This window comes from Morchella sextelata (genome assembly GCF_020137385.1).
Source record: "Morchella sextelata strain SCLS chromosome Unknown scls_3, whole genome shotgun sequence".
Taxonomy (NCBI): Eukaryota; Fungi; Ascomycota; class Pezizomycetes; order Pezizales; family Morchellaceae; genus Morchella; species Morchella sextelata.
In genome coordinates, this window is record NW_025408618.1 from 15,428 (window position 1) to 40,155 (window position 24,728).

The following is a 24,728-nucleotide window of genomic DNA, read 5'->3' on the forward strand; positions in this document are numbered from 1 at the left end:
TATCCAGCGACTCAATATTGCTCAGTAGTGTCTATAACAATAATACTATATAACCCGAAGACTGGTAATTGCAACCTTCATGGTTACGTATCGGAATTAGAATGTAGGACAGAATACTGAATTGACACTTTTCTATCTATTTTTCTTCAGGTCGTTGTTATTCTATTAGTACAAAATTCAATTTTTGGTTAAAATGTAAGATATCAATGTGTATTTGGTGGTGGTTGGAACCTGGATGTGGGTAGTTAGGGTTATCAGCTTTCAAATCTGATTTGGTTACGTGTACATTATACAATTTTCGGTCAAAATGAAATACTTGAATGTGTATTTGGTGGTGGTTGGAACCTGGATGTGGGTAGTTAGGGTTATGAGCGTTCAAATCTGAATTGGTTACATGTACAAAATACAATGTTCGGTCAAAATGAAATACAATGTGTATTGGGTGGTGGTTGAAACCGGGATTTGGGTAGTTAGGGTTATGAGTGTTGAAAATTGATTTTGTCACCTGTACAAAATACAATCTTCGGTCAAAATGAAATACTTGCATGTGTATTTGGTGGTGGTTGGAACCTGGATGTGGGTAGTTAGAGTTATGAGCGTTCAAATCTGAATTGGTTACATGTACAAAATACAATGTTCGGTCAAAATGAAATACAATGTTTATTTGGTGGTGGTTGAAACATGGATTTGGGTAGTTAGGGTTACGAGCGTTGAAAATTGATTTTGTTACCTGTACAAAATACAATTCTCGGTCAAAACAAAATACATAAATCTGTATTTGGTGGTGGTTTAAACCTGGATGCGGGTGGTTAGGGTTACGAGCGTTGAAGTGGGATTTTGGTTAGGGTTAGAGAATACGGTTTTCGGTCAAAATGAAATACATCAATGTGTAATACGAGGTGGTTGAAACCTGGATGTGGGTAGTTAGGGTTACGAGCGTTGAAAGTTGGTTTGGTTACCTGTACAAAATACAATCTTCGGTCAAAATGAAATACTTGGATGTGTATTTGGTGGTGGTTGAAACCTGGATGTGGGTAGTTAGGGTTACTTTCATGGATCGATTAGTGGAGGTACGGGGTTAGGAAGAGTCGGATTAGTCAGAAAGGTTCTATTGGGTTCTACCGGGTTCTGTTGATCGTTAATGTATGAGTCATGTTGGATTTGTCATCGTTGGGATTTCCTTGAGTATATTAAGGGGGGTTTCGTTTGTATTTTGTCTTTTTCTCCTTCTTCTTTCTTTACGCAACGTCTTCTGTATCTACGCTGTTTATTGCTATACAATATCACAGTTCTCTTCTTTCTTTGAGAAGACCACCGCTTCGCTTTCTCCGTGCTCCGTCGAACCTTACCAACGCTAGAGTCCCGTAGTACCCCTATTGCGAGTTCACATACCGTCCCCTATTCACCCTCTTCGTACCCTGCGGAATACTCGCTACTCGCCCCCTTGAGATTACGTTGCGTCGTCATCCACACCGTACGATATGTCCACCCCCGACCCACCTGTATGGGCCGCGCCCAACGATGTAGAGGCATTCAGACAGATGTATGAGGCCGACTCTACTGAACTATTCGATAACATCGCCACCCTCGTCCAGCGCGTCCGCCTCCAAAGGGACACCCTCCACGCACAACTCACCGCCGCTAATGAAACCATTGACAACCTCGAGGAGCAGATAAACCGGCTCAACATCGACCTCAATGTCGCCCGCGCTGCCCCTGCCCCTACCATCGCTGTCCCCGTTGCCGCTGCTCCCCCACCTGCTCCTGTCCCCGCCTTCAGGTCCGAAAAGTTTCCAGACCCTGAAAAATTCGATGGCACCCGCACCAAGCTCCCCGGATTTACCACCCAACTTCGAATGAAACTTGAAGTCAACCACGATCGGTTCCGAAACGAGGCGGCAAAGGTTATTTATGCCGTCAGTCGCTTGGAAGGAAGGGTCCTCGACCAGGTCGTTCCACTCGTTAACGCTAACCCTGCTGCCTCCTTCTCCTCCGTCACTGCCTTTGTTGCCCACCTGGAAGCCTCGTTTGGAGACCCAGACCCCCGGGGTACCGCCCGTCGCCAACTCGTTGCCCTGAAGCAAGGCAAAGGGGACTTCGCTACCTATTATTCGCAGTTCCTCCGCATCGTGGCATACCTAGACTACAACGAGGGAGCCAAGATCGATGCCCTGGCCGAAGGACTGTCGGAAGACCTGAAGGACGCTATGACATACCGGACAGACAGGCCTAACACCGTCGAAGCCTATGCCACCATGTTGATGACAATCGATAACCAGGTTCGGGGCCGCAAAGCTGAACAACGGGCCATTCGGAATACAATGGGACAATTCACCGCCCCCGCTGCTACCGCACACCCATCTCATACCGCCGGGGGCCTCGCCCCAATGGATCTCTCCGCTCTCCAAAGCCGCCCCACTCAACGTCCCGCCATTGAACAACGATACACTTTTGTCAATGGACAACGCAAAATCTCTGCCGCTGAAAAACAATAGCGAAGGGACAACAATCTCTGTATGTACTGTGCCAACTCCGGTCATGTCTTTGCCAACTGCCCCTCTGCCAATCGCCCGCGCGGTAACCAACCGGTGATGAGAGGCGCCCTCCTCGCACCCAGCCATATGGCCGTCGACCCCGCTGCTCCACCGGTCGCTAGCCCCGCCTCCTCTGAGTCGGGTTTTCAGTAGTCCCGGGCTTGATTAATGGCCCCTGCCCGGGACCTTCCAATGTTTCTCCTTTGTCTGCGTTTTCTATCTCTGGCTTCTCGGTATCGTCTGTGGAGGATAAATTGGATGGGGATCATTTTGTTGCTTCCTGTAGAATTATAAACAATAAAACACCCATTCAAACTCACGCACTGATCGATACCGGTTGCTCCGGATTCGCATTCATTGATGAAACATTTGCGCGCCATAACAACTTCCCATTTCTCCCCCTCAAATCACCCCGCACTCTTGAAGTCATCGACGGTCGGCCTATATCTTCCGGACAAATTACCCACCTCTGCTATCTGCCGCTATCTATTGACTCCCACCATGAAACTACCCCCTTCTTCGTCACCAAACTCGGCTCATACCCACTCGTCCTCGGAATCCCCTGGCTTCAATTGCACGACGCAACATTACGGTTTAAGGACAACAGCATGCTGTTCGACTCCGAATACTGCAAACGCAAGTGCAACTCTTCCCCGATACCCGTTCCCATTAGAGGGGTTGCACCACCGCCCCGTTTTCACCTCGTCAGTTCGGCTGCCCTTTGTCGCTTTGCTCGAAGAGACAAACTCCAAATCTTTAGTACAACTATTGAGGAAATAGATCAAGCAACGGACGAAGCCCCTAAGCAAGACTGGAGGAACCGGGTCCCAACCCGGTATAAGAAATTTCATAAAATGATGGACGAAGAATTCGCTAACGAGATGCCGCCTCGCCGCCCCTATGATCATAAAATACTGCTCAAGGAAGGGAAAGAGCCCCCTTTTGGGCCACTTTATGGTATGTCCCGCGAGGAACTCATCGTGCTGAAACAATACATACAGGACAACCTTCAAAAGGGGTTCATTCAGGCCAGCTCTTCGCCTGCCGGTGCCCCTGTCCTATTTGTTCAAAAGGCCGATGGAATACTCCGCCTCTGTGTCGACTACCGTGGCCTCAACGAACTTACTGTCAAAAACCGCTACCCGCTGCCACTCATCCGGGAAACTCTCGACCGCCTTTCCAAAGCCAAGTGGTACACCAAACTTGACCTTCGACAAGGGTACAATCAGATCCGAATGGCTGAGGGTGAAGAATGGAAAACAGCCTTCCGAACGCGTTACGGACATTTTGAATACACCGTAATGCCCTTCGGCCTTACCAATGCACCAGCCACCTTTCAACATTTTATTAATGACTGCGTCCGTGATTACCTTGATATGTTCTGCACAGCCTACCTTGACGATATCCTTATTTACAGCGACACCTTCGAGGAACACCAAGTACACGTCGAAAAGGTCCTGGAAGCTCTACAAAAGAATGGAATACTGCTGAAACCGGAGAAATGCGAATTTCTTACACAAAGCACCACCTATCTCGGCCTGATTATCGAACCCAATGGTATTAAAATGGACCCAAAGAAAGTGGAGACGGTGAAGAATTGGACCGTCCCCAAAACAGTTAAGGATGTACAAGCATTCCTAGGTTTTGCTAACTTTTACCGCCGATTCATACGCAGATTCTCGGAACTGGCTTCTCCTCTCACCAGACTGACACGTAAGGACATATCATTTGGATGGACACCCGAAGCCCAAACCGCCTTCAACACCCTGAAAGAAGCTTTTACCACGGCGCCCATTCTGATTCATTTCGACCTGGAAAAGGAAATTACTGTGGAAACCGACGCATCTGACTATGTCTCCGCCGGTGTACTCTCCCAATACGATGACAATGGTATCCTTCGACCTGTTGCATACTTCTCGAAAAAGCACTCCCCCGCCGAATGCAACTACGAGATTTACGACAAGGAATTACTGGCAATCATTCGGTCTTTTGAGGAGTGGCGACCGGAACTTGAAGGGGCTGCACACCCAATCGCCATCATATCCGATCATAAGAATCTCGAATACTTTATGAGTACTAAACAACTCAACCGGAGACAAGCACGGTGGGCAGAATACCTGTCACGGTTTAATTTTGTTATCAAATACCGACCAGGGAAACAAGGAGGGAAACCGGACGCTTTGACAAGAAGATCAGGAGATCTCCCTGGAGAGGGGGATGAAAGACAATTGCATCAGAGTCAAGTTGTGTTGAAGAAGGAGAATCTCGATGCAAAGCTAAGTTTGTTGGCGGGTTATTTCTCAAATGAGCCCGCTGAAAAGAACGCCTCACTGCAGGAATTATTCGATGAAGGATATAGCGCTGACCTGTTTCCCCAAAAGATACTGGATATGCGGAATAAAGGCGATCGACAGTCAAAAGACATATCACTCACCGAATGCACCGAGGTTGAAGGCCGACTGCTTTACCGAGGCAGCATATATGTCCCTGATTACGACCCTCTTAAGCTTCGAATCCTCCAACTTTACCATGACGCTGCCTCTGCTGGACACCCGGGACGCGAAAAAACATTCGAACTCGTCAGCCGGGACTACTACTGGCCCCTCATGCGAAATTATATTGCGCGCTACGTTCAGAACTGCCACACCTGTCAACGAAGCAAACCCAACACCCATGGAAAACTCGGCGTACTTCGACCTTTACCGATTCCCGAACAACCATAGCGGGAGGTATCGATGGACTTCGTTACTGGCCTACCGGAAAGTGAAGGGTACGATGCAATTATGGTAGTGGTTGACCGGCTAACGAAGATGCGACATCTCCTGCCCTGCAATACTACTGTCAACTCCGAAGACGTCGCCCAACTATACCTGCGAAACATATGGAAGCTCCACGGGCTACCCACACACGTCACCTCCGACCGCGGTACGCAATTTACAGCTAAGTTTTGGAAGGCTCTTTGTAAACACCTCAATATCGAGGCAAGGATGTCCACCGCCTTCCACCCGGAGACCGACGGCCAAACCGAAAGGCTGAATGCTGTGATGGAGCAATATCTACGTGGGTATGTCTCTTATCAACAGGACGATTGGGTAAAATGGCTTCCTATGGCAGAATTCTCCGCCAACAATCAGGTCTCCACATCCACTAAAGCTACACCATTCTTCGGGAACTATGGGTTCCACCCCCGGTTTACAGTGACGATCAAATCGCTTGACAAGACCCCACCGAGTCTCAATGCTAAAGACTTCGCCTCGAAGATGAGAGAACTCCATGAGCACCTACGTTCCAATATCCGCACAGCGCATGATCAACAGGAGCAGGCCATCAATACTAAACGAACGCCGGCCCCACGGTACGATGTCGGCGATATGGTGTTTGTTTCAGCAAAAAACATCCGAACTACGCGTAACTCCCGGAAGCTGGACTGGAAGAAACTGGGACCGTTCCCTGTTAAGGAAATTATATCGCCATATGCGTATCGAGTCGACCTGCCTAGAAGTATGAAGGTGCACCCCGTCTTCCATGTATCATTATTGGACCCCGCTGCGAATGATCCCGTCCCAGGGCAAATTCCACCACCACCCCCGCCCATTATCGTCGAACAAGAGGAGGAGTATGCAGTTGAGGAAATCTTGGACTCACGAGAATTACGGAACACCGGCCTGCAATACTTTGTTAAGTGGACGGGCTATACCGACCCTACCTGGGAACCCGCCGCATACCACGATAATACCGCCGCCGTTGATATCTTCCACATACGCTACCCCGACAAACCTGGACCATTGGAAGGGAAGATTAAGATTAAGGCTCGCAGGAGCTCGCGCTTGAAGGGAGGGGCTACTTTCATGGATCGATTAGTGGAGGTACGGGGTTAGGAAGAGTCGGATTAGTCAGAAAGGTTCTATTAGGTTCTACCGGGTTCTGTTGATCGTTAATGTATGAGTCATGTTGGATTTGTCATCGTTGGGATTTCCTTGAGTATATTAAGGGGGGTTTCATTTGTATTTTGTCTTTTTCTCCTTCTTCTTTCTTTACGCAACGTCTTCTGTATCTACGCTGTTTATTGCTATACAATATCACCGTTCTCTTCTTTCTTTGAGAAGACCACCGCTTCGCTTTCTCCATGCTCCGTCGAACCTTACCAACGCTAGAGTCCCGTAGTACCCCTATTGCGAGTTCCCATACCGTCCCCTATTCACCCTCTTCGTACCCTGCGGAATACTCGCTACTCGCCCCCTTGAGAGTTACGAGCGTTGAAGTGGGATTTTGGTTAGGGTTAGAGAATACGGTTTTCGGTCAAAATGAAATACATCAATGTGTATCACGAGGTGGTTGAAACCTGTATGTGGGTAGTTAGGGTTATGAGCGTTGAAAGTTGGTTTGGTTACGTGTACAAAATACAATCTTCGGTCAAAATGAAATACTTGAATGTGTATTTGGTGGTGGTTGGAACCTGGATGTGGGTAGTTAGGGTTATGAGCGTTCAAATCTGAATTGCTTACATGTACAAAATACAATGTTCGGTCAAGATGAAATACTTCAATGTGTATTACGAGTTGGTTTAAACCTGGATGCGGGTGGTTAGGGTTACGAGCGTTGAAGTGGGATTTTGGTTAGGGTTAGAGAATACGATTTTCGGTCAAAATAAAATGCATGAATCTGTATTACGAGGTGGTTTAAACCTGGCTGTTGGCGGTTAGGATTACGAGCGTTGCCATATGGTTCGGTTAGGTGTGCAAAATAGAATTTTCGGCAGAAATGAAATACATAAATCTGTATTTGGTGGTGGTTTGTACCTGGCTGTTGGCGGTTAGGATTACGAGCATCGAAGGAGGATTCGCCCAATGCGGTAACCCGGGGTTCAGAATCCGAAATTCGTGTATTTCATCGAACCACAATATGGGGAAACACGGCATGATTCAGTTTTGAACGCCGTCATGATTGTAGGATAGAGAATGCACGCTCGGTACGGTGCAGTTGTCGATTGTTGTGAGTGTCGGTGATGGAGTGAACCAGGACGGGTTGCCAAGACTCACAGTGAGTTACCCTACTCAACGGCCCCCAGCCACCACCTCCGCCCCCGCAATCACGACAACGACCCCCTGTACGCGCATACCTGATGATAGGAATGGACTCGGGTCTTCCTGTTCGACCCATAGCCACAGAGCCCGGAATTGTGGGGCGACGGTTCTCGGGCAACCTCAAAATCCTGTTCGACATTCCACTACTAGAGACCGAAATCTAACTTTGAGACACGGTGATGTCTTTTGGAAGAAAAGATGGTACATTCCAAATCACCAAGAGCTCAAACCAAAAATCATGAGCGCCCTACATGATTCGAAGCCCACAAGACACTTGGGTCAATTTAAAACTGCAGAGCATCTTCGGGCACTGTTCTTTTGCCCAAAGATGGACAATGATATGGGAGAATACGTGCGGAGTTGCGATACATGTCAAAGCAATAAAAGCTACAGTCATAAGAAGTACATGATGCTACCACATTTAGAGGTCCCCAATACTCCTTGCAGCTCCATCTTGATGGACTTTTTCGTCAGTATGCCAGAATCTGAAGCCTATACCTGTATCGGGGTTATTGTTGAATGCTTTACGAAAATCACCTACTTCATACCGCTCAAGCCCGAGGCAACAATCGAGGAACTTGCGCATATATTCCTTCAAGAAATTTGGTGACTACATGGACTATCCGAAGTAATCATTTCTGATCGGGACTTCAGATTCGAAAGCAAGTTCTGGCATTCATTGATCAAGCTTCTCGGAGTCAACCTTTGTCTGTCTACGGCATATTGTCCTCAAGCTGACAAGTGAACTGAGAGGGTCAATCAAACGCTAGAGCAATATTTCAGAAACTTTTGGTCCTACAAGTAGGACGATTGGGCAGGGTTACTGCCGCTTGCACAGTACGCCTACAAAACGGCAACCCAATAGTCCACTAAAGTATCCCAGTTCTATGCGAACTATGGGTTCGAGCCTGATTCCAATTGGTATTCGCACAGAAGGAAGCTGTACACTGCCAATGTTTCCAGCGCCGTACTAGAGTCCAAGTGGAAAGCTCTTTGGAAAACTATGAGGACTGATATTTTTCAGGCACAGGCCCGGCAGAAGAAATGGTATGACCAGAAGCATATGAAAGCTCCAGAACCGAAGGAGGTGGATAAGGTGATGATGGACCGACCCAATAGGGTTGCCAATCGACCCTCAAGCAGGCTTGACGACAAGAAACTAGGTCTCTTTGAGGTTGATGAGAAACTTGTTGTTGCGTTCTACAGGTGGAAGCTTCCCTCTCCATGGAACATTCATGATATCTTCCAAATATTTCTGCTGGAGTCCTATTGGGGACTGAAATACCCTCAATGCACTGAACTCCCTCCTACTCCAAATGAGGTCGAAGGAGAATACAGTCACGTTCCTCAAGAAATAGCTAATAGCCGATGGCAACAGGCTGGGCATTAGAATATATTTGTAAAGTATCGCATTCTTTGGGAGGGCTATCGTTCGGATGACTCCTGGGAACCATACGAAATTCTGCAAGGAAGAGCTGATGAGGCCCTGAAAGTATTTCATCAAAAATACCCGCAAAAACCTCGGAAAATACGGTGAAACTTTAGTGATCCTCAAAACACGGCGTGAGTAGCTCTGTATCTCAGAAGAAATCCGGGAACAAAAACCAACTCTCCTGTACCAGGTTTTTCATCTATCTGACAGAGTTCGGATACCATTTTTCCCTGAAAGCTGTGCAAGAAACGATAGAAAACCGAAGCGTGAGGAAACCCGCATAAAAGAGACAAGGGAAAAAGAGAGATTCTTGCTAACCTCGAAATCTCCACTAGTGGAACGGAAGGTTCTACGACAAAAGTGGAGAATATATCATTTTCTTTGTTTTAAAAGGCATTTCATTTTAGAGTTTTCCTTCTCTGATGGAGATAGAAACAGAGATGTAGTTTGTACGTACACACCAATAAAGTTACTGTTTTTCTTCTATGCCAAATACTAATATTCCAGTAACATTACAGTGGACTCAAAACAAATCTACTATAGAAGGGAGTAATGTAACAGGGCCACTATGAGGCTGTTACAAAAGAACTCATTCCATCAGTTAAGCCACCGATCTTAAGTAACAGCAGCTTGTTCTTCATCGAAGTGTGAAGACAAGGGCAGTTAGGCTTCTACTTTTATTCGTATAGAGGACAGGGATCTCAATGAGTAAGAAGTCTTACAAGTCAAAAATAGGGGGCTGAGCAAGCCTGGAACAGAAGTACAAAGATGGCTGATAGCACAGAAAACCCAGGACGGGAGTTCCCTACCTAGGCAGTCGAATCTTTAAGGTTTCATATCTCTGCAACCGACGCTCAAAGACTATGCTTTAGCACGACAGACATAATTCTGACGGTGTCCCGGACCTAATGGGAAATCTAATTCCAAAAACACGTTTTAATCCCCAATACTAACCTCCACAGTGTCAAACTGCCGGAATGCTCCTCTTTTGCTCCGGAGCATCTTTGGGGAGTGGGAGTGCGACTCAAGCTACTAAAGCAAAACTTCATTTTACAAACACTCAAATCGGTTCTAATAAAGTTAGAATAAACAATTATTATCTGGTCGGCTGTTTTCAATAGTTCTTAAAATTCCGACCACAGCTTTTGGCAAATTGCGTGATTCGACTCAGACAGAAGTTCAATCAAGGTGTCGTAGTTACTCTCCTCTCCCCTGATAGAAAATAGTTGCTGTACCCCCGACTATCAACAGGCAGACTGTCAGTCGGAAAAAGAACTTAAGCAACCATGCTGTATTCCCATAAGCCACTCGGTATTACCCCAGGTTTGCCTCTCATCATCAACGGATCTTTAATAGAGAGAAGACCCCTTAAAGTTATAATTTTCTAGACTTGAGAACGTTCAAACATACAAACTGCATTTTCTTCTTTCTGAACGAGTATCATCAAAACTCACTCTCTTTATTTACACTATTCGAAAGGAAGTCAGGGTTTTGCCTCATCATAGTACGTCAGTTACATGTGGTTGTCGATCGTCATTGACATGGTCGCATATGCTTCCACCATATTGGGTCTGTCCGACAATCTTTCCGCTAATTCGTCAATCTTAACTCCTTTGTTGTAATGCAAGTGGGATACGTTTCTGATGAACTGCGAGTAGTAGGTGGCAAAGTCTCCTTTGTTTTGCCTCATGGGGACGAGTTGGTGGTGGGTGGTACTTCGGGTGTTTAGGTCTCTAAACGAGGCTTCCATGTGGTCGACGAAGAAGGTGACGGAGGAAAAGAAGTCAACAGGATTGGCATCAACAAGTGGTCTGACCTGATCAATGGCTCTTCCCTCCAAACAGCTGACCGCATAGATAACCTTTACTGTCTCATTGGCAGTGTTATCGCGGTTGATCTGGTTGGTGTTTTGTTTGATCCGTTCAATAGCGATGGTGAGGGCGTTACTAACTACCCATAACATATAGTTCAGGTTTATTCTGGCGTTTGATTCCTGGAGGACAATCCTTGAGTGGATGTAGTCATATCGGGGTGTGTATTGTTTGTTGTATGGGGCGTGTTCTGCGAAGATGAAGAATGGTTCATTGTTCAGTTGGATTTGTTCAATGATAGTAGATTGAGTTGATTGAGCCTGTTGGGTTTCGGCGAAAGATGGGGGGGCAAAAATTCCTGTGGGTAGGGTTCTCACAAAGCAGAAGTTCAGGAAGCCTTGCTGAGACATGACAGATATCCTGGATCGGTTGGGGGCAGGAGAGACCTGTGAAAGTGTTCTTTTCCTGCCTGCAGTGCTCGGTGGGGTAGAGGGACGTCAGGGGGTTGGGTATGCCAGGTTATAAGTTTTTGCTACGGTCACGAAGGTTGTTTTCCTTTTTTAAGCAAGGGGTTTGGGACGGATAAGAGATCACAATTCAGGGACCAGAGTGTCAATAACTTAGCATACAAACAGATGTGCGATAAGATTTTAGTATATTGTGCGGTCTACTGACATACAGGATCCTGTTTGCAAAAAGTTTTTATCGGTTTTGTTAGGATTGTAAGTTGTCGATGTTATGTATTAGAAGTTAGTTTATGAGTATATTTGAAAATTTTCTTTAGGTTTCGGGGTTAGCGGCTCTCAGATAAAACTGACATGTTTCAAAAGAATTCAGTTTGTTGGTCGGAAAAATATAATCCAGTAAGTTACCAGAAGTAATCCATTTGCTTAGTAATTTTGACCAACCTTAACAAGGGGATATGCAAAACCAGACTGTAACAATACACAATATGGAATGTCGGTAATGGATCATCACTCATATATTGGGTTGCAGGTATTGCGCATTGCCTTGTTTGAGATTGAAATCCGAATTAGTGTTAGAAAACACACCGGGTGCAAGGAGGGGGATTCGCCCAATACGGTAACCCGGTGTTCAGAATTTGAAATTTATGTATTCCATCGAAGCAGAGGATGGAGAAATATGGCATCATTGAATTTCGTGCGCCGTCATGATCGTGGGCTCGAGACGGTGCGTTCGGTGCCATGCAGTCATCGATCGTTGTACCCGCCCGGTGAGTGGCGGTGCCGGGAGTGAACCAGGACGGGTCGCCAAGACTCACAGTTAGTTACCCTACTCAACGGCCCCCAACCACCACCTCCGCCCCCGCAATCACGACCACGACCCCCTGTACGCGCATACCTGATGATGGGAATGGACTCGGGTCGTCCTGTTCGACCCATAGTTATGGAGTTGGGAATTGTGGGGCGACGGTTCTCGGGCAACCCCAAAATCCTGTCTAACATTGGCTACCAGATGGTCTGTGAAATTTTCAGACCTGAAGGGGGAAGCGGTGATAGGTGAGGGAAAAGTGACAACGGGGACAGTGATGATGGGGGCAGGAGCGGCGCGAGCGAGATTGAGGTCGAGGTTGAGCTGAGTTACCTGCTCTTCGAGGTTGTCAATAGTTTCATGGTTGGTGGCGAATTGTGTACGAGCAGTATCCCTCTCATGGTGTATAAGTTGGATGAGGACGGCGATGTTGTTAAATTAAACAACAGTATCGTCTTCATACTTCTGCTTGAATTCTTCTATATCTTTGGGTGGGACCCATGCAGGTGGGTCGCGCGTGGACATGTTTTACGGTATGGATGAGGATGCAACATAATATCAAGAGGGCGAGTATGGAGTATTCCGCATGGTACGATGGTGGTAATGGAGGTCAGTGGAGGAGCCTGCGATAGGCGTCCTGAATGACTCTACCATTGGTAAGGGTCAACGGGATAAGGGGAGCAGCAGCATGGTGTTCTTCTTGAGTAAAGAAGAGGAAATGATATTATATATTAATAGACAGCGTGGGTACAGAATACGTTGCATAGTAAGAGAAAGAAAGGCAAGACAACAAGAAACGAGGACGAAACCGCCTAATATACTCAAAGAAATCTAAGCGATGACAAACCCAAAGTGACTTATACCCTTGCGACCGACAGGACCCGATAGAACTCAATAGGATCTTTCTTACTAATACAACTCCTCGTAACCCATTGTGTTAACTAATCGATCCATGAAATGGGGTTTGACAGTGGATACCCCATTGCGCCTCATATTTAACATTCTAGGTTAAGAGAAGTTTCTCGGAGGGAGAATATGATCTGGGCTCGAGATTGTCGCCTCGCCTAAGCCAGGAGCAGATACCGCGTGGACTGGCTCCTGAGCCAGGTTCACTCAGAGGTTTATACCCTTTGAACGTCATTGCACGGATCTTGGGCCAACGATTCGAGATATGGAGGAATTTTGAGCTTGTGAGAGTTGAGAAACCTGTATACCACAGGAACTGAGGATTATAAGTGGGAAGATGCTTCAGGAAAGCATTCCCTACAATCGAAAACAACCACGCCCCCCCCTTTCTCTCGACAAAATAAAACGAAAGTGCTGTTTTAACGCTGATGCGATGTGACTACTGGCTCATCAGCCTTGACTCCCGATCGAATACTTCGGCCGACACTTGTTGCTCCAACCATAGCGAGTTCTGTTGCCGCCAAATATGCATGCACGGCACCTGATAGCACAACTGGCATTATGGAGATTTCCATCGATCGAAGAATCATACCCGAGTCAACAAATGAGGCAGGCCAAAAGAAAATACCGAGCTTAGTTGAAGAATTTCCTGGACAAACCAATGCCTTCTGTGTTAATCAGGTTTGCCAGAGCATGCTCTATGGTACACCAGCCCCAAAGCTGATAGAAAACCAATCTTATTGTTTACAACAAAGTATGTACCTACAGCCTGTGGTACTCACGGTGCCAAAAGGTCCCGGGTCATTTGACCAGACCAAACAGAGAATGTGACGAGACCAGATAACTATAACCTGTTAATTAGACGTAGGATAAGACTCTCTTCCTGTGAGATAGTAGCAACAATAAGACTGAATACAATAGTGATTAATTACACTCACTTCAGAATGGAGTGAGATGAACAACTACCATTCGAGACGATACGACCAAAAGCTATACCCCTACGTCAAGGCTAATATGTTGACCTCGCCGCTGCCCTGGAGGACCTGACGTTTCAAAAGTTTTTACTGGCAGTGCTGATCCTAATTGTGTATGCATGGGCTGTGCCATGCCGAGGCGTAGAATACGCACTTCTCGACGCTGCTTGAGTGCAAGCTGTGGTGGATGGCGTCTATGCTAGTGGGAATTCTGCCATCTTATATATATGATACTGCTGGTGGTATCAGGGAATGAGAGTTGGGGACAGAGCAAGTCACTTACGCTGAATCGTATAATACTTTGGCTTTCGGGGCTTGTGACGGTGGTTGGGAGGGCGTATTTGATAGTGGAATCGTTTCTCAGTTTGAGAAGTCTGCCCAAGGGTCGTTTAATTCCATACCGTGGGAGGATTACGTCATCCACTTTTGAATCTTTTGAGTGTTAGGAGTGGTGGACAGAGAGAGCAGCTTGTATGGTAGACACACAGGCGCGGTGGCCGGTACGTTTGATATTTACCCATTTCGTTTAGGTGGAGGAGCATTGCTAGGCTATCGGAGTAACCTCTGTACTCTCCACAACGACACAAATCCCTACCGTGTCGTTTTTCGAGATGATAGATGCACGGAGTGCCACTGCAGCACGCTCCTTCATCTTGTGGCCGGAGTCCTTGGGACAGGAGTGAAAGCCTGCCTGGTATTTATGTCCTCCTGGCTAGTGTCCTCCCGACTCCATCACGAGTCAAGAAGTGAGTATCATAATTATTCCCCGGAAAGAACGGTTTCAACTGTGATTCGAGGTAATTACTGCGGGTAGGCATGGCAAGCAGGGTTCTCAATGATACATATCGGTGTTTTTCCTGCCATATCGCACCAACCACCATATGTTCAGATCAGTATCAAAATACATGATATCTTACAGACTTCTTATTGTACTAACTGTGATATATCATGGTGGAAACGAGTGATGTCTCATGTTGCGCAAGTGTGCCCGATGGATTGATCCAGCAAAGATTGCGGATAGACTGTTGATCCGCGCGCCAAGACTCTATCATGATATTTATATCAATACTGGTGGGTTAACGCATCATATACATACTATTACCAAAAGACGATTATGTCTTACTTTAGTCACAGGACCGCCAGAGAATTTTATCGATACATATCACCATACCGCATTATCATTGAGAACCCGGATGCCATTCATCAGTGTCCTATCCATACGATATATGGATAGGGTGTCCCACAAAAAGAGCACGGACTTATTTACAGATAGGATACCCATTCATCAGAACCATAAAGGTACAGATGGGGGCGTCTCATTCATGATTCATCAGAATAGCTGATAAGTATCTTCCCATTGGCCAAGTGGTCAGGACAAGTTCAATATATCCTGTGCTTGTAAGCCATTAGAGCTTCGAAAATGTGCTACCATTAAGATCGGGTGTACCATACATCAAAGAGAAACCAGAGTCTGCGCCGCTAAGAAGGAAAAGAAAAAGAAAACTTGTTCTAAGGAATACTTCGATCAAACGTCAACCCTGGGATATCTATAATCTTAGTGTCAAATGTTAAAGTCTCGACATGCCTCATAACTCCTTGAGGCGAAACTTCTCTATTTAAAATAAACTCCCCGTTCTCCCCACGAACAGAATACATACTCCCATTGTCTTTGCCGAAACTGAAAAGCGTGGAGGAGGTGCTAAACACATACGAGGGGTCCACCCGATAAATGAACCTCCTAATGTCAGGCGGGGGCTTCTTCGTTGGTGCCGGTTGCACGGTTAACTTCGCGACTTCCGCCGCCAACCTCGTTACCTCGCCCGCTAGTCTCGTAACCTCCGTACCCAACCGAGTAGTCGTAGCGGTCAGCGCCGTGTTTGCCGCCGTCAACTGAATAACAGCCTCTTGAAGTTGAGATTTCGAAAGTAGTCCCTCCTCCTACATTGCGCACATTCGCTCTATTGTCAGCTTCAATCTCAATCACAACCTCCCGCCCGTCTATCCCCGGTGATCATCGTCGTCCTCAATCTTCACTTCACTGACCTCATTCATCTTCGTCGTAGAGTCTTTGTATTCATTGCGACTCTTCGCATGCTCTGCCCGCTCTTTCTCCCACTGTGCGGCCATTGCATCACCAGCCAACTTGTTCTTCTCCATGAGTTCTCTAATGTCTTGAGGCGATCCAAATCCGCCTACCATCCGAGCCTCGCGTTTCTCGCCTCCTCCACCGGCTGGTCCACCTCCTCGTCCACGTCTTCCTTGCGACATTACTCCGTAGACTATGCTAGAATCAAAATATCTATGGAATAGTTCGCGATAGTATTACCGGCTGTAACGTTGGTGTTTAGTCGCTATCTGCTGTGGTGTGTAGTGGTGATGGATGATTGTGCGGGAGAGAGGGTGTAGGGCGACCCCGCTCTTGCAGAAGATTCCGGTGGGTATCCCTCGTTGCCATCACTATGTGGGAGAAGAGAGAGAGCCGCCTGATCTGATTGACTGTTACCTACCGCAAAGCCTGAGCGCTGCAGCAGGGATAGGTATTCTACACCAAAACTTGCATATTGACGTCCAAAGACTGCCGCTGGTTGGCCTACTGCTGAGGCGCTACGAATCTTCACATCAGACAATAGAAACTTTAGGTGGACCAGCAATTCTGAAAACTGCTATTTACCACCCAGCCAAACGCATGCAACTAGCAATCTTGAGCGCTGATACATTGACATGCAACCATCAATTTTGCTACCCGCAACTACAGCGAAAGCTTGCTATGACGGTAATTTCTATAAGGGTAATCTCTCTATAACGGTAGCACTTCTCGGTCCTTTTTGCCCGGATTTCAGCACAATCGCCTCTCATATAAGGGTAATCTCTCTATAACGGTACCAAATTCCGGTCCCGAGCGTACCGTTATAGCAAGCTTTCGCTGTATATAGATAAGCGATGATTCCAAGCATGAAGGACAGAAGGTAGTTTTGGCATAGACCAACAAGGCGTTAGGCCACGATCATGTCATCATAGTAGAATAAGAGGGGAAGGCTTCCCATCCCCTCCGGAGAATCATCAATAGAAGTAACGATCAAGTCACTTCAGATACTACCTATATCACCAAGCTAAGCAAGTGAAGTCGGTTGACAAGCTCTACGCTAATACTACGCTACATATGTCACGTCCGTATCCCTGCACGGGACGGGCCGTACTGGTTACATATCCTACCACAGCCCTCCGATGGGATAGCTTGGTGCATTATCTTATCAGATATCTGTATCATATCACGTGACACGACACGCAGCGTCTATGGATTCCCAGGCGATTTCATGGCAGCTATTGGGGATGGAGATGCCCGTTGTGATTGAGGTGGCATCTCAAATATTCTTTAAATAAGCTGCATCTGTAGTATTAGCTTCCTGGTGTGGTTGTTCTTAGTATTCTCGTGCGGCTGGGTCAGGTTTGGTCATCTATTCCTTTTAATCGATTCTGGAGATACTTCAAGGTGAAGGGAGCCCGGGGAGGTGGATTATCCACATAGCTGTATTAATACATAGCTCAAGTCAAGAGGCAAAGCACCTAATTTCCCGGACTTAACTTTGTGCGTGTAGTGAGACGACCTGTTCAGAGGTCTAGGCCCGGGATCTGTCTGGCTAGACAGACGCATTTAAAAATTCCATTTCCGGCAACCGTTTGGTTTCACTATCCCTTGCTGAATTATCCTATATTATCTCAGACTGTGTTCAAGTCCAGCCATTACAACTCGAATCCTAGCCATGGCGCCAGCCAATCACAACGCCTACGGGACCATATATATAACATTTCAAAACCGAACATCCTTGATATCACCAATACACCAGCAGTCCACATGACAACCCTCCTCATGATCTATAAACCTCTCATAAAAACCCTCTTCCCTGCGCTTCCGCTGTGGCCGGACTAATTGAATCTTCACATCGAACCCAGACAAGGCATGCTCCTTGATCGTCCGATTGTACACTGCGAGATCCAAATCGTCCCATACCATTTGATAGGTTTCCCTCGAGTTGGTTATGATGGTCCGCTTGTTGATGAATCCTGTGTCTGACCCCTCAGACGCCGATGGCCCGCTCCTGATGTTTGTATGTTTTGGGTCGAGGAACCACCCTGGACCCAGTGGCCTATCCGTACTCCTAACGATGGAATCCGCCGGAGCGGTCGAGCGAAGAGCTCTCTGTAGCGTTAGCGAGTTCGGGAGAATCCCGAGCTCTATTATGCCGGCAGATGTATCCGCCATCAATGACTTCATCCGTCGAAGTAGCCAGCCTAGCAGCGGGGCCTGGGACCCTAGCACGATCATCGAGCTCCCGATGGCTGCAAAGGCACCCGTCATAGCCATCGATGTCAATGTGGCAAACAGCGATCCCGCCGCCACGGAGCCGATACCAGCCTGCCAACCCGCCGCAACCGACCCTAATAAGCATTTATTCAGCATGTGATCACTATCGCCCGCAATGGCAGTGGGGTGGCGCTACCTAGAGTGATCCCTACTGAGCCAAATCCGAGCGCCGGCGGGAGAGCAATCATCAGAATCCCGCCGATAATCAATATGCACATGAACGTGAACTCTTTAGGGTTGTCCCTTGCGTAGGTGGTGAGGTCCTCCCAGGCTTCGCGGGGATGGTAGTAGTAGTATTGGGCATTCTTTTTGACGCATTGGCAAGCTTTCTTGAGGACCCAGATGACCGGCCGCATCGACTCTGGAAGAGCGGGGGTGGGCTTGATAGTACTGAGTGATCTTTTGGCGACTCGGCCGGTATTTCTCAGGGTCCAGCTGACTGTTTGGAGTATTGATGCTGGAACGGTACAATATTAGTAGTGTAGTAAGATAGTCGGGGAGGTATAAAAAGCGGGGGGGGGGGATATACCCATGGTATCCTTGGTTATGTCGAAAATTAGGGGACAGCCTGTGGTGGGGACTTTGTATTTAAGCCAAGGGGGATTTTAGGCATCCCACTGTCTAGTCGGTCACGCGTGTCTCATGTGCCTCCCCGTGGCGGTATGTTCTTTGCGGTTCTGGACAGGATGTTCCTAGTCTTTGTCCTCCACCCAGCACTGCGTTATTGTAGGCAGTTCCATTCAGGGACAGAAAGGTACCGCGCCGTACGATCTACATCTGACGTGCGGGAACAGGAGGAAGAGAGTCCTGCTATAAAAAGAACTGAGAATAATAAGGCTCCGTTCAGTTGCCACCGTAATCCGTGGTTTTGGGCCCTAATCCAGGGGTTGGGCGTGTTCCACGGGTTGTGAATAATTTGACTGCTCAGGTCACTACAGTTATCGAACCAGAACCCATAGATTTCAAGCAATAAAAAATTATCCCTGGAGCTGTTTCTTTTTATCTCGCAACCGTGAAAGTATACAAGCCACATGAACTAATTAGTGCACAAGCCACCAGGATAGGGGGATCAAGTCTTGACAACCGAAAACTCTTCACAAGCAGGTTCGTTACTTCGCGATGTCGGATTCCGGTACGGATGAACAACAAAAACCACTACTGAACCCCAGGACACTTGTAGATATTGCTATGCTAATCGGGCACATGAGCTCTCTTATTTTGATAAAATTCCGGCGCATTTATCACCTTCTACCGGCTCTTCGTATGTACAAGATAAAATTGAATGCGGTAACCCAGCCAGAATTCACCACTTCTTCCGCATGCCTCTTTCTACCTTTCAACAATTGTGCGACTGGATGACCCAGAACAATCTACTAAAACCTGCACGATATATTACTCTAGAAGAGCAATTAGCAATCTTCTTGAATATTGTAGGTAAAAGTATGTCCAACCGGGATACACAGGAGGTTTTTCAGCATAGTGGTTATGGGTGTTGGGTTTGCTTCGTTGACAGGTGTGGCAGTTCCGAACGTAGCGGGCAATATAATTCCGCATAAGGGGCCAGTAGTAGTCTCGACTGATGAGTTCGAATGTTTTTTCGCGTCCCGGGTGTCCAGCAGAGGCAGCGTCATGGTAAAGTTGGAGGATTCGAAGCTTAAGAGGGTCGTAATCAGGGACATATATGCTGCCTCGGTAAAGCAGTCGGCCTTCAACCTCGGTGCATTCGGCGAGTGATATGTCCTTTGACTGTCGATCGCCTTTATTCCGCATATCCAGTATCTTTTGGGGAAACAGGTCAGCGCTATATCCTTCATCGAATAATTCCTGCAGTGAGGCGTTCTTTTCAGCGGGCTCATTTGAGAAATAACCCGCCAACAAACTTAGCTTTGCATCGAGATTCTCCTTCTTCAACACAACTTGACTCTGATGCAATTGTCTTTCATCCCTCTCTCCAGGGAGATCTCCTGATCTTCTTGTCAACACGTCCGGTTTCCCTCCTTGTTGTAACGGCAGCTAGGCGGGTTGGCTATGTGAGTTGTCTGGGTATAAGGGAGAAGGATTATGTAGTGTGGTTGGGTTTAGCGAAGTGAGTTTCTATTATGTTCTTTCTGTTTCTGTTATGCGAAGGTATGAGTCAGCATTGGGATAGGGTATGGATATATAAGGGGGGCGTTGTTTCGTGATTTCTTGTTTCTCTTTCTTTTCCTTTTCTCTTTATGCAACCTCTGTACTTTACAGTTACAAATCCTATTTGGTTCGCGCTACGTCATAGGGTTTACCCGGTATACTAGACCAGGTACAACCATCCATAGTCCATAGTCCACAGTCCCCGTTCTTGCCTTAGGTGTACCCTTTGGCCCCATAGTCCATAGTCCACGAACCACCTACGTCCACCTCTTCACCTCGGTTGTATTCCTTGGCTTCATAGTTCCTACGCCCACAGTCCCTGTTATACTTGTTTCCCTGGTCAGTACTTAATGACAAAATTAAACCGTGACAAATATTCCGCCCACCATGCTTGTCTCCGGTTGAGTTGTTTAGTACTCATAAAGTTTTCGAGATTCTTATGATCGGATATGACGGCGATTGGATGTGCAGCCCCTTCAATTTCCGGTCACCATTCCTCAAAGGATCGAATAATTGCCAGTAATTCCTTGTCGTAAATCACGTAGTTGCATGCGGCGGGGAAGTGCTTTTTTTGAGAAGTATGTGACGGGTCGCAAGGGTACCATTATCATCGTATTGGGAGAGTACACCGGCAGAGACATAGTCAGATGCGTCGGTTTCCACAGTAATTTCTTTCTCCGGGTCAAAATGAGTAAGAATGGGAGCCATTGTGAAGGCTTCTTTCAGGGCATTGAAGGCAGTTTGGGCTTCGGGTATCCATTCAAATGATATGTCCTGACGTATCAGTGTGGTAAGGGGGGAAGACAGTTCCGAGAATCCACGTATGAATCGGCGGTAAAGGTTACCGAAACCTAGAAATGCTTGCACATCCTTAACTGTTTTGGGAACGGTCCAATTCTTCACTGTCTCCACTTTCCTTGGGTCCATTTTAATACTATTGGGTTCGATAATGAGGCCGAGATAGGTGGTGCTTTGTGTATGAAATTCACATTTCTCTGGTTTCAGCAGTACTTCATTTCTTTGTAGGGCTTCCAGGACCTTTTCAACGTGTACTTGATGTTCCTCGAAGGTGTCGCTGTAAATGAGAATATCGTCGAAGTAGGCTGTACAGAACATATCAAGGTAGTCGCGGACGCAAGTATTAATAAAGTGTTGGAAGGTGGCCGGCGCATTGGTAAGGCCAAAGGGCATCACCGTATATTCGAAATGTCCGTAACGCGTAGGGAAGGCTGTTTTCCATCCTTCACCCTCAGCCATTCAGATCTGATTATACCCTTGGTGAAGGTCAAGTTTGGTGTACCACTTGGCTTTGGAGAGGCGGTCGAGAGTTTTCCGAATGAGCGGCAGCGGGTAGCGGTTTTTGACAGTGAGTTCGTTGAGGCCACGATAATCGACACAGCGGTGGAGTGTTCCATCAGCCTTTTTAACAAATAGGACAGGGGCACCAGCAGGTGAAGAGCTGGCCTGAATAAAGCCTTTTTGGAGGTTGTCCTGTATGTATTGCTTAAGCACAATGAGTTCCTCATGGGACATACCACAAAATGGCCCAAAAGGGGGCTCTTTCCCTTCCTTAAACGGTATCTTATAGTCATAGGGGCGGCGAGGCGGGATCCCGTTAGCGAACTTTTCGTCCATCATCTCGTGAAACCTCTTATACCGGATTGGGACTCGGTTCCTCCAGTCTTCCTTAGGGGCCTCGCCCATGATTTGGTCTATTTCTTCAATAGTTGTATTAAAGATTCGGAGCTTGTCCCTTCGAGCAAAGCGACAAAGAGCAGCTGAACTGACGAGGTGGAAACCGGGCGGTGGTGCAATCCCTCTAATATGAACGGGTATTGCGGAGAAATTGCACTTACATTTGCAGTATTTGGAGTCGAACAGTATGCTATTGTCCTTAAATTGTAATATGGCGTCGTGTAATTGAAGCCAGGGGATTCCGAGTACGAGTGGATACGAGCCGAGTTTGGTGACGAAGAAGGGGATAGTTTCATGATGGGAGTCAATTGATAGCGGTAGGTAGCAGAGGTGGGTAATCTGTCCAGAAGATAATGGCCGTCCGTCGATGACTTCAAGAGTGCGGGCTGATTTAAGGGGGAGAAATGGGAGGTTGTTATGGCGTGCAAATGTTTCATCAATGAATGCGAATCCGAAGCAACCGGTATCAATCAATGCGTGGGTTTGAATGGATATTTTATTGTTTACAATTTTACAAGAAGCAACAAAATGATCCCTATCCAATTTATCCTCCACAGACGATACCGAGAAGCCAGAGGTAGAAAACAGAGACAAAGGAGAGACATTGGAAGGTCCCGGGCAGCGGCCATTGATCAAGCCCGGGACTATTGAAAACCCGACTCAGAGGAGGCGGGACTAGCGACCGGTGGGACAGCGGGGTCGGCAGCAGTATGAACGGGTGCGAGTAGGGCGCCCCTCATAACCGGTTGATTACCGCACAGGCGATTGGCAGAGGAGCAGTTGGTGAAGACATGGTCGGGGTTAGCGCAGTACCTACAGAGATTGTTATCCCTTCGTCATTGTTTTTCGGCGGCAGAGGTTTTGCATTGTCCATTGAGAAAAGTGTATCGTTGTTCGGTGGCAGGGTGTTGAGTGGGACGGGCTTGAAGGGTGGAGAGATCCATTGGAGCAAGGCCTCCGGCGGTATGAGATGGGTGTGTGACAGCGGCGGGGGCGGTAAATTGTCCCATCGTATTCTCAATGGCCCGTTGTTCAGCTTTACGGCCCCGAACCTGTTTCTCAATTGTCATCAACATGGTGGCATATGCCTCGACGGTGTTAGGCCTGTCTGTCCGGTATATCATGGCGTCTTTCAGGTCTTCCAACAGTCCTTCAGACAGGGCATCGATCTTGGCTCCTTTGTTGTAGTCCAGGTAGGCCACAATACCCAGGAACTGTGAGTAATAGGTGGCGAAGTCCCCTTTGCCTTGCTTCAGGGCGATGAGTTGACGATGGGCGGTACTCCGGGGATCTAAGTCTCCAAACGAGGCTTCCAGGTGGGCAACGAAGGTAGTAATGGAGGAGAAGGGGGCAGCTGGGTTAGCATTAACGAGTGGAATTACTTGGTCAAGAGCCCTTCCTTCCAAGCGACTGACTGCATAGATAACTTTTGCTGCCTCATTTCGGACCCGATCGTGGTTGACTTCAAGTTTCATTCGAAGTTGGGTGGTGAATCCGGGAAGCTTTGTACGGGTGCTGTCGAATTTTTCAGGGTCTGGAAACTTTTCGGACCTGAAGGCAGGAACAGAAGTAGGTGGGGGAGCAGCAGCAATGGGGGCAGAGACAGCAGGGGCGGGGGCGGCGCGAGCGACATTGAGGTCGAGGTTGAGCTGGGTTACCTGCTCCTCAAGGTTGCCGCTTGAATTTTTCTATATCGTTGGGTTGGATATAAGTAGGTGGAGTGGGGGTGGACATGTCATACTGTGCGGATGACAACGCAACGTAATCTCAAGGGAACGAGTAGCAAGTATTCCGCAGGGTATGAAGGGGGTAGTAGAAGTCGGTTTGAGAGCCTGCAATAGTGGTACTGAGGGACTCTAACATTGGTAAGGGTCAACGGGACAAGGGAAGCAGCGGCACGGTGGTCTTCTTGAGTAAAGAAGAGGAAATAATATTATATAATAATAGACAGCATAGGTACAGAAGACGTTGCGTAAAGAAAGAAAGAAAGAAAGAAAAGAACAAGAAATAAGAACGAACCTCTCTTAATATACCCAAATGAAATCCCAGCGATGATAAATCCAAAGTGACTCATATACTAACAACCAACAGAACCCGGTAGAACCCCATAGAACCCTTCTGACTAGTCCAACTCCTCGTAACCCAGTGTATTCACTAGGCGATCCATGAAATAGCTCACATGAGCTCCTAAAGGTTTGTAGGGGGAGGAGGAAGACAATGTAGGTCGTTAATATTCGGAGTATATTGGGAATGGCCCATTTGTTTGAGGTGGAGACTGGTAATTGGTTGGTAAATACTAGGATAGACTTGCGTATGTGGAATGCATTTAATTGCATGCTTACAAAGCTATGAGGGCATTTGTGAGTGTTCTGGGAACGTTAGACCCAATTGGACTTTCTAATTCAAAATTCATTTCGTTCTGCTATGCATGCGTATTGGAAGAAGGAGGTAAAGTTTCGGCCGCTCAGTATCTGAGTCTGGCCATCCAGCAAGCTCACTACAGGAGGGCAATGCCAGTGTATGTTTGCTA

General features: G+C 47.2%; 5 protein-coding genes across 5 annotated transcripts; 1 reads left to right on the forward strand and 4 right to left on the reverse strand.

Annotated features, from left to right (window-relative positions):
• Positions 1-1,481: 1,481 nt before the first annotated feature.
• Positions 1,482-2,495, forward strand: H6S33_008842 (uncharacterized protein; the record flags this gene model as incomplete). The annotated part of the gene is made up of 1 exon (XM_044840830.1): positions 1,482-2,495. The coding sequence occupies one exon, from the start codon at positions 1,482-1,484 to the stop codon at positions 2,493-2,495; it is 1,014 nt and encodes a 337-aa protein (XP_044697657.1).
• An 8,068-nt stretch (positions 2,496-10,563) lies between these two features.
• On the reverse strand, positions 10,564-11,271 carry H6S33_008843 (uncharacterized protein; the record flags this gene model as incomplete). Its single annotated transcript, XM_044840941.1, has 1 exon — positions 10,564-11,271. One exon carries the CDS (start codon positions 11,269-11,271, stop codon positions 10,564-10,566), a length of 708 nt encoding a protein of 235 aa, XP_044697658.1.
• An 887-nt stretch (positions 11,272-12,158) lies between these two features.
• H6S33_008844 (uncharacterized protein) lies at positions 12,159-12,658 on the reverse strand (the record flags this gene model as incomplete). The annotated part of the gene is made up of 3 exons (XM_044841052.1): positions 12,159-12,251; positions 12,326-12,527; positions 12,597-12,658. The coding sequence occupies 3 exons, from the start codon at positions 12,656-12,658 to the stop codon at positions 12,159-12,161; spliced, it is 357 nt and encodes a 118-aa protein (XP_044697659.1).
• Positions 12,659-15,522: 2,864 nt separating this feature from the next.
• On the reverse strand, positions 15,523-16,281 carry H6S33_008845 (uncharacterized protein; the record flags this gene model as incomplete). Its single annotated transcript, XM_044841163.1, has 2 exons — positions 15,523-15,951; positions 16,057-16,281. 2 exons carry the CDS (start codon positions 16,279-16,281, stop codon positions 15,523-15,525), a joined length of 654 nt encoding a protein of 217 aa, XP_044697660.1.
• A 1,540-nt stretch (positions 16,282-17,821) lies between these two features.
• H6S33_008846 (uncharacterized protein) lies at positions 17,822-18,909 on the reverse strand (the record flags this gene model as incomplete). The annotated part of the gene is made up of 3 exons (XM_044840276.1): positions 17,822-18,450; positions 18,513-18,833; positions 18,906-18,909. The coding sequence occupies 3 exons, from the start codon at positions 18,907-18,909 to the stop codon at positions 17,822-17,824; spliced, it is 954 nt and encodes a 317-aa protein (XP_044697661.1).
• Positions 18,910-24,728: the final 5,819 nt, after the last annotated feature.